This window comes from Poecilia reticulata, chromosome 19 (genome assembly GCF_904066995.2).
Source record: "Poecilia reticulata chromosome 19, P_reticulata-male-v2, whole genome shotgun sequence".
NCBI classification, from domain to species: Eukaryota; Metazoa; Chordata; class Actinopteri; order Cyprinodontiformes; family Poeciliidae; genus Poecilia; species Poecilia reticulata.
Genome location: NC_088848.1, coordinates 6,555,746 through 6,565,669, shown reverse-complemented (window position 1 = coordinate 6,565,669; position 9,924 = coordinate 6,555,746). Strand labels below are relative to the sequence as shown.

The 9,924-nt window shown below is 42.1% G+C and overlaps 1 protein-coding gene and 1 long non-coding RNA gene across 3 annotated transcripts; one reads left to right on the top strand and one right to left on the bottom strand.

Moving 5' to 3' along the window:
• Positions 1-219: 219 nt before the first annotated feature.
• Positions 220-9,532, top strand: mazb (MYC-associated zinc finger protein b (purine-binding transcription factor)). The gene is made up of 7 exons (XM_008436793.3): positions 220-1,257; positions 1,435-1,585; positions 2,497-2,933; positions 4,603-4,850; positions 4,929-4,992; positions 5,840-6,011; positions 6,739-9,532. Exons 1-7 carry the CDS (start codon positions 1,225-1,227, stop codon positions 7,083-7,085), a joined length of 1,452 nt encoding a protein of 483 aa, XP_008435015.2. The 5' UTR covers positions 220-1,224; the 3' UTR covers positions 7,086-9,532.
• On the bottom strand, positions 3,733-6,842 carry LOC103481388 (uncharacterized). 2 transcript variants are annotated; one of them, XR_014085056.1, is made up of 4 exons: positions 6,713-6,842; positions 5,809-6,000; positions 5,572-5,712; positions 3,733-3,814 (listed from the first exon to the last, which is right to left on the bottom strand). It is a non-coding gene; the product is annotated as an uncharacterized LOC103481388 (long non-coding RNA). The 2 variants fall into 2 exon arrangements; XR_536286.3 differs by lacking the exon at positions 3,733-3,814 and having other exon boundaries at positions 5,546-5,712.
• Positions 9,533-9,924: the final 392 nt, after the last annotated feature.

Genomic DNA, 9,924 nt, shown 5'->3' with positions numbered 1-9,924 from the left:
TTTTATAGCTGTAAAACTATAGTTTTGAATTCCTGTACTCCTGCTATTTTCATTATAATTTTTTTGTTTTTGTTTCATCTCCTGAGCGGCTATTGTGCTGCAACAACAGTCTGACATCATTATTACAGAGCAACTGGGAGGATCTGTGCGCATTGCCCTTTAAAATGTGTCTGTCATCCCTCGGCTAATGGAAAGTCACTCCGCTTGTTTTCCCCGTTGCAGATTTGCTCGGTCTAGCTAGCTGGAGAGGTGGGGGGAAGAGAGAGCATTTTCCGTCGGCCGACAATCCAGGAAGGAAGGGGAGAGGACAACGAGGACGGAAATAACAAGCGCGAGGAGGAGGAGGGGGTGTCCAAAAAGGAAACTCTACCCCTTTAAGAGCAAGTGGGACATAGCGGTGCGAGAAAAAGGAGAGGAGGGGGAGAAGAAAGAGGAATTAAAAAAGAAAAGGAAGAAAGAGACAGGGAGGGAGGAGGGAGAGCGGGCGATAAAAAAAGAAAGATGACATCCTCGCAGCTGAACGGCCGAGGTGGAGCGGTAGGCTGCGGCCCGGCGAGAGCGCCGCTCGCCGGGGTCAGGGCTTGAATCCAGCAGCGAGGCTTCGACAAAACACCCGACCGGCCTACCGCGGCTTCGGAAATCGGAAAAAAATAGACTCATAAATCAAAAAAAAGCAAAGCATGACCTGCTGTTTTGACAGATATTACCACTCATATTCGTTCTCTTGCGCGAAAAACATGGCATTTATTTCACTGTTTTGTGCGCGGCGCTAAAGAGTAAAACTGCAGCGGCTCGGTCATTAGTATTATTACTATTTTTGGTTGTTTTCAGGCAACTCCTGTGGGTTGATTTCTGCGTGTTTAGCGAGGTTTGGGGTAATTTCTGTGTTTGTAAACTATTAAAGTTTAAAACCGGAGACAAGCAGGCCGTTACTGGACTGGGCCTGCTCCACCTCTGCAGCCTGCGTTAGTCCCAACAGCTGCGTGCGTCTCAACCCACAGCTCTACCTCAATGAGAAAACCAGATTTCAGCACACGGCTTTGGCTTTGTTCGCGCTATACGACAGAACCCGGGAGCCCATCGTTCCCGCTGCGGGCCGGGCCTCCGTCCGCGTCCCGATCGCCACCGGAGGGGCCGATCCGAGCCATGCAAAGGCGGCTCCCCACGACCTCAACCTCAACCAGGAGCTGACTTCATAATCTCCACCGCTGTCTGTGGCGCAAAATGGATGCTGCTTGGAGCAATTTTCTCTTCCAGGTAGGCTTTTCGCGGGCCTCTGTTTTGCGTTTTCTCCCCCTGCTGCTTCCACGCCACACACGCAGGCCCTGTCTGTGTCATCCCAGCCTCGCTCACATCTTTTTGTTACTACCTCTGCAAGATAAATGCTGTGACTTGTGTTTACATTTGGTGATGGCCTTCTCCTTGCTCCTCCAGAGTACTCCCACCCAAAACCAAGTGGAGGGGAGCCTCCAATCAGAGCTCATGCAAGTGCATACGAGTTCTCCCCAGACCCCACCCACAGAGCACATAGCGCAGCCTCCTTCCACTGTGGACACCACGGCTCTGAGTGAGGAACCCCTGCCTGGTGAGAGACATGGCAGCTCAGCCACACCTGAGTGGGTTCAGCTGGATAAACAACCTGAAGACAGCCGGAGAGATGGGGGTTGCTCCAAACACTTTGACAATTTGAGCTGGGTGCCTTTTATGATGACAGAAATGTGAAGATGTAATTGGGACTGCAATTGATGATTATTTCAGGAATTGATTAATCGTTTATTCAGGTGATTAATCGATTAAAAATGGCGCATTCTATAGCTATCTAATTTAATGCATTTTTATAGGATGTTTTTTAAATTGCAGTTCAGCCTGTGGTGTGGCATTAAATTGTTTATTTAGAGATGCTGCTAACAATTATTTTAGTAATCAATTAATTATTTTGACGACTAATCGTTTAAAATGGCACGTGCCATACATTTTTCATTTAACCACTTAAGCATTTTTTCACAAAAATTCTAATTCATTTTATTGTCTAAACCTAAATTAAACAAGCTTTGCTTTAGTAAATCTGAACTGAGTGAAATTAAAACCAGCCACTTGAGGAGTTTAGTCTATTTTTATCTTAAAAGCAAAATGCATAAAGTTTTTGTAGAGTTTGGTTTATTTACCAAATAAACCAAACTTGGTTTATTTGGTAAATAAACCAAAATAAAGTTGTATTACAACTTTGTTGTACTACAACTAAGTTGTAATACAACTTTGTTCTCAAAATATGCCTATTCTCATATTATTTAGACTTTATCCTTGTATGAGCTTATTCATTCTCACAAATTTATTTATTTTTCTTAGTATGTCCCCAATACTCTGTCGTAGTTTTCTGTTTCAGCTGAATTAAAACGCAATTTTGCTTTAAAAATTCAGAATCAGGTGGTGAACTTCACTGTGACAGGCCCTGAGTTTCTCCTCTTCCTCTTCTTCTCTTCCCCCTGGTTCCTCCAGAGCCGGTGAAGCCAGCGCCTCGGCTGGCCCGCGTGCAACACATCTGTGCCATCTGCAACAAGCAGTTCAAGAACAACTACAACTTGCGGCGGCACCAGTCGGTCCACACTGGGGTACGCATGAAGGACAGGGCCAGAGTGCAGGCGGAGGGAGCAAAGGAGGGAGCCACCGGCCAGGTGGTGGTGGCGGCGGCGGCCCCGCTGGCCATGGCGGTGGGGGCCGGAGGGAGGGCGGAGAGGCCCACTGTTCCCCTCTCCCTGCTGCACCTCTCCGTGCCTCCCCCTCTCGCCCCTCCCGGCGTGCTGGCGGGCGCCCAGCAGCCTCCCCTGGGCGGTCAGGATGGCGAAGGGGTTGCCATGCCAAACGTCATGGCTACTGTTAACCCTCATGCTCCGCCTCCTGCTGCTGTCGTCATGGCCACAGGGGCGACAGTACAGGTGGGTCAGGGCCTTGTGAGAGACGGTTGTCGTCAACCCCCGAGCTGTTGTTTCTTAAGCTGCCTTCGCCACGACGATCTTTGAACTCGTCTCCTGTGTTTGATTTTGGGAGAAATCCCTGAGCGCTGATTGGTTGAGGGGCGATTTCAGTCCCCGGTTTAAGAAACAGTTCGCTCGAAGTAGGGCTGGGCGATATGGCAATATGGCTTACAAATAAAACCTGGAAAGAAAAAAAATATAAGATTTGTTTCCACACCAGAGACAATTTTAACTTTTCTTTTCTAAAAAATGAAGTGGAAAATAGAAAATATTTTCAAAAGGTGGCTTTTATTTCAGTCATCCCTTCTGTAAGTTGTATTATGGAGCATCAGGGCCAGGCTACAAAAATGTTAGTTTAAAGGAGACCTATTTTACAAAATTCACCTTTTGCATGTTTTCATACTTCTTCTAAAAGCATAAAATAAAAAAAAAAACCCAGCTGCTTTTTTTGGCAAAAAGTTTATGTTTTTTGGTGTCTGGAAAATGAGCCATTTCAAAAACATTCGACTGGCACTACGCCCGTTACCTAGCAACCCGAGTGGTGCTCCAGCACGTTTGTTCAGCTGCTTTTACTGCTAAATTCGCTGTACAATGGCCACTGGAAAAAACACGTGTTCTGTTGTCGACTTACCATCCAGAAACAACTTGTTGCATTTTTATTGGTTGTGCAGGAGGCTCCACTTCTGCTTTTCAAACATGTACACTTGTATAATTGGGCATCTGCTTGCAGCATTTTCACGCACCAGTGTAAACGTTGAGTTTGGCAGACCTGACCAAACTGAAATCTCATCATCTCAGAATGATTTTATGCAAAAAAATGTCCTGTATAGTCCAATCCTAACCTGTTCAAGGAAGCAGAATGGGTCACCTTTAATTACAAGAACGTAGTACAAGATGCAATTTTACCAGAAAAATAAAATTACTGTAAGTCATTTTGAGAAAACACTTCTAGTAACTAGATCTGATGTCAGCTGGTCAGTTCATATCGTTTTCTTTAAAACAGGCACCGTTGTTTGCTCAAACGTGTCAAAGTTCTGCCGACCAAAATGATTTGTTGATTATGTTAAAAGGTTAAGTATATCCATGGATTATTACAAATTATAACTCAACAATATTCCTCATTTTAATTTATTTTGTGTTGGAGTTCTCATAAAATTACAACTTTATTCTCCTAATATTGTGGCGTTTCAACTTTATTGTTGTACAATTTTATTCTCCTAATACTGACTTTATTCTTCTGAATAAAAAAAAAAAAGAAAAACCTAGCCTGGCCCTAATATTCCATCGTAGAGTTGACCTGAATTCAAAGTCTAACAAAAGACGAGTGCATTGATGAGGGAAAAAAAAATCCAGATTTCTTAAAACTTAAATCTTCAGAGAGATAAAACTGATGCATCGCCCAGCCCTAGCTCGAAGCCCCACTCCCCCACGCTCCCCTGCATGTTCTCTGTTACACAAACCAGAATTAAAGACGAGCCAGAAGTAATTCTTAGCAACTGCGATCATCAGATCATTTATCTAACTGGCCGATTATCTGTGTTTGCATGGTTACATCATCAAATATTACAAATTCTCTTTCAGTATGTGGAGAACAGACCTAAACTCTGTAGCTTGTTTGTTTTTGTCTCAGCGGCCCGCCAATCCCAACCCCAACCCCGTGAAGAAGAACCACGCCTGCGAGACGTGCGGGAAGGCCTTCCGGGACGTCTACCACCTCAACCGGCACCGGCTGTCCCACTCCGACGAGAAGCCCTTCTCCTGCCCCATCTGCCAGCAGCGCTTCAAGAGGAAGGACCGCATGAGCCACCATGTGCGGTCCCACCAGGGCGGCGTGGAGAAACCCTACATCTGCCCTCACTGCGGCAAGGCTTTCTCCAGGTGATGCAGCGCTGCAGCCACACGCCGTGGCCACGCCCCCTTCCTGCTCTGACTTGTTTCTCTTGTGTCCTGCTGTAGGCCTGACCATCTCAACAGTCACGTCAGGCAGGTGCACTCCTCAGAAAGACCTTTCAAATGTCCGGTATGTATAATTTCTTTTTTTCTTATTTGCAGTTTTATTATTCTAAAGGTGCATTCACACCAGTCCTGTTTTGTTTGTCGAGAAAGTCCGGTTTATTTGGGGAGATGTAAATGCATAATCGAACTTTGATGCAGACAAAACAGCTCAATTTCTTTTATGATGATGAAGATTTTTTGATGGGTAATTTTGTTTACAGATACTTCATAATACATTTTTTTATGTTGCCGTTGTTTGGTTTTTATTTTTCCTTTTGGTTGTTTTATTTTAGATATTTAAAGTGTTAAGTGCTGTGTACTCTGTGTTTGAGAAAGGGAATTATAGCATTATTATGTCATTATCAATATATTACTTATTATCATTTATCAGAATAATTTTTGGGACAGTACATCTTCCAGTAACAGTTATTGTGACAGGCCTATATATAAACACCAAGCGGAGTAGAGTCCACTCATGAAGCAGGAAGACGACTACAGAGCAGGGAATTCTGGGTAAATGGAACCAAAGCAAACGCGCCAGAAGGAGAAATAGAAAAGAAATCCTACAACCTCTAAAATCTGATGCTAATCAATTTATATTTACATTTTGCAAAGAAGGACGTTGCTCTCATGTCTTTGGATGTTTTTATGTTGCTTCCTTCAGTGGTTCTTGGTGCAGCGCCACCACAGGTGAGGAGGGGAACAGGTTTTTGACACCGTGCGGTTAGAAAGAGAACCACAGGAGCTGAAAATGAAATAAATGTTCAATTTTGGTCCCCAATCAAACCGAATCTATCAGGTGTGAATGCAGCCTAAAATCCCAAGGTGTTCTGATTTTTACCAGTGTTGCTTCATCTGTCCTCTGTCTGCAGACTTGTGAGTCGTGTTTTGCCACGAAGGATCGCCTGCGAGCCCACATGATCCGTCACGAGGAGAAAGTGCCGTGCCACATCTGCGGGAAGCTCCTGTCCGCCGCGTACATCACCGATCACATGAGGGTGCACAACCAGTCGCAGCACCACGTCTGCCACCTCTGTAACCGCAGTGAGTGCACACGCAAACGCATTTTACCATCAGTTTTATTAAAAGTGTCTGATGAAGGCACAAACTTTAAAGTTCATAAATCTAGAGTCCTCTGCAACGGCTCCTTCTCCATTTCATTTTTGGACCAGTTAACCAATCAGTCTCTCTCTCTAGTTTGTTTGGTATTTTGAAAAGTCGAAAACGTTTCTAAAAACAACTCCAAAATTTTGAGATTGATCTCAGAAATGTTCTAGAAAAAACTTTGACATTTGCAACTCCTTATAAAAACAGCTAAGCGTTTGAGTGCTTTTGCCAAGCCTGGGATTATTAGGACAGCAAGGCAAATAATGATGCCGGTCAGTCGATGGAAAAAAGAATTTCCATCAAAAGAACTCTTGGAAATTTCAGATTTTCAAAGGTTGAAAGTTTTTGACCTTTGAAACTCTAAAAGTGGGCAGTTTTAGAAAAACTGAACATTTTCAAACATGAAAAATGTCCAGGTTTTTTCTTGAAATTTTCTGAATTTAAAAACTTTTGAGGTTTTTTTCCAGGAAATGTTCAACTTTTTTCTAGAAAATGTTCTCCTGTCCTAAGATTGATCTAAACATTTTTGATGTTTTTTTTTTTATTTTTTATGGTGTGTGTGAAAATGTACTCTCTTTTTTCTATGTACTTTGGCACTAATACACCGTTGTAGTAAACGGTCAGTTATGGAAAAGTACCTGCTCTGACCCCTGCTCTCCACCAGGCTTCACCACGCTGACTTATCTCCGCGTCCACGCCCAGAAGCACCACGGCCAGGAGTGGAAGGAGAGCCCCGGCGGCTTCGGCGGCACGGCCTCGGGCGGCGTCCTCGTCTGCCACCTGTGCGGCGTCCAGTGTAAGACGCCCACCCAGCTCCAGGGCCACATGGGAACCCACAGCACCAGCCAGGCACCACCGACTCCCGTCACCTCCAACGTGGCCGCCAGCAGCTCCATCTCCCTTAGCAACATGGTGACGGCGGCGCCCACCGTGTACGTCACCGGGAACACGGTGGTGGACCTGCTCGTCACGGACTGCTCTAGCATCGCGGCGCCGCAGTCCCACAGTTAGCAGGATTGATCTGAAGCGAGTCCCGGGACAGTTACTTGTTGATTCTGATCCGGTTTAATGTTTTATTTTCCGTTTTTATTCAAGTAGGTATGGCTGCAGATGAAGTAGGCGTTTCCAAAGGAAGACGTTTCACAAGAGCCTCACCTGATTAGACAAGCAAAAAACAAGGACCACGCCTGATTGGACGAACAAAATCAAGCGCAAAATGATTGGTCAAGCACGTCAAAGTAGCCGTTTTTCAAGAACCAAGACGAAATTAACGTCTATCATTCGACATTTTTATTAATATCTTTAGCTAACTTGTCCGGTATCGGATCGTCATTTATTTATTCTGTTGTAACAAGGTAAAAGACTTATTAAGCACTTAATAACGGCAGAGTGATTGTGTTAGCTTGTCGGACATTAGCGGCGTCTCCATAACTTCTCCTTTTACCTCCTTCGTCTTTTACCAGTGAACGTCCGGTTACGTTTCAAAATAAAAGCATCAAGATAAATCACGTTTTAATATCAAACAGCTTTGCTTTTTTTAACAGATGTTTATCAGTAAGGAGGGCTAAATGTTGACTAAATGCCTTTACATTAAAAAATGTAATCCGTTTTTGTTACTGAAATAATGTGAAACTGACATAAGTAGCTAAAAACAAAAGTAAAATTATCATTCAAAAAATAATGTTACTTAAACTGGACTTGAGTCCTTCTTCAACTACTTATCATCTTGTTCGGCTTTTAAAGCAGTCACCACAGATGAATTATTTCAGCATGTTTCTGAAAGACTTCTGTTACTGGATCAAGCCAATCAGTGTAGAAACATCTGTTCTTTAGAAACGCCTGCTTTGAGTCTGCAGAGAACCCCCCTCTCTTTTTATTAGCACTTAGGGGTTAGAGGTGAAATCTTTGAGAGAAGAAACATCTAAAAAGTTTTGCTGCAGAGCTGGAGCATCAAAGAAGACATCTTGGAGAGCAGCTGCAGCAGGTTCACCGACACTAATGACAAACATGGATGTGCTGTCCAAATATTTCCGAATGAAGACTCTAATGAAAGCGTGGTTCTCCCTCTCCACCCTTAAACTCCCTTCTTTTTTGGCATTGGCTGCTGTCTACTGTACCAAGTACTGTAAATCTCACACCAGCTCTGATCTTACCTCCATGTTAGCAACTACCGAGAATACTGAAAATCCAAAACGGTTTGTGTCGAGACATTTCGGTGGGGTGGAAACAAGACAAACGTTGGAAGGGAAGTTGTGTGTTTGCGTGTGTGTAAGTTTGAGCTCCTCTCGCATGTTTGTAGTTTTATTTCACAAGACGGAGATAAAAATTAGGGTTTAACGCTAGATAAACGTCTTTTTTGTGGAGGTAATCAGGAAAGAAGATTCATTTGCAGGGGATGAGTCATCTGTTTCCTAAAGGTACAGAAATAAAATAAAAAATAGTTGTAATTCAGGAGCATCAAGCACCTTAAAGCTGTCGGACTCGGTAAGGATGGAGGTTTGAGTTTTCTCGGATTGTTTTGCTCTGAGTCTTCCTCTCTGGGTCTGGCCTTCACAGGAAAAAAAAAAAACAAAACTGCTAATCAGCACTTCGGCTTCTGAACTACCTTTTTGCATGAAAACAAAATAAACCAAGCAAGCTCGGCCATGTTTATTGTTAGAAAACTGTCATGACGAGAATAAAATTTAGCAGTTCCACTAAGTTAGTTAGCTGTAGACGATAATATTTATGAAAAAGTTGATTTTACTCTGAATTTTTTCACATAGATTGCCATTCATTTGATTGCAGCTGTCATTGCCATAGTCCTTTTTTCTTTTCTTTTCTCTGTGTTCCAGTCCAATGGGTGAAACTTTTTTTATTTTTTTTAGATTTAGTCTTTTAACTTTCTGCATAGCACTTGTTTTCTGCATCAGTCGTGTAATGAGTTGTCGCGTTTTGTGGAAAGGGCTTAAAAAGTCACTTTAAGTCAAGGGGAGTAGGACTTTAACAGAGTGCAGTTTGTTTTGTGTTCATCTCTTACCTTGAAATCTGTAGTTGTTTCTTTCTTTGAAAATGTGTTTTTCCTGTTGAGAAACATAGTGATTTATTGCAAATTAATTTTAGTTTTTCTCCATTACACTAAAAAAAAATAATAATGATGATACCTCTACTTTAGGCTTCTGTACAGCTCTTGTGATACATCTTTAATGCCTTATCGTACTCAACTGCATTTTAATTCTTTTATGACAAAATATTTCAAATCTTAGTCATGGATTCATTAAGAATATTAAGGGGATGTATTTATATTTATATTTTTATATTTCTCAACAGTATGCATGTCTAAAAAGTTGTTAGAGCAAAAAAATCGATACTTATTACAGTCATTGTTTTTGTTTTTTTGTTTTGTTTTTTTGTAGATCAAGTAGAGATCATGTTATTTTATAATTTGGACAGTTTAAAGTAAAAATATTAAACAAGAATTACTGTTTGGACTGTTTTTTCCCCCCCGTGTTGTTAGTTTAGTGTCCCAAAGATGATTTTAATAAAAAACACAAACTACCATTAGAGGGAAAACATTGAAAATTGTCCATCAATTTCAAACATCGCTTTGTATAGCAAGGATGAAGCAATTAGGATTGATCGTGATGAATTGATAATTGAAACAACTACTTTACTAATCAATTAACTGGAGTGTAGACTCAAAACTGTACAAATGATATAAACATTCTGAATTTAGAATGAAAAACAAAACGTATCTGTTAATTTTTTTCTACCCAGAAATCTGAGTGGCATAGATTTAGATTTATTTGACTCAAATTTTGTTAAAAAATAAAAATAAACCATTATGTGCCCTTTGCCATCCAATTATTAA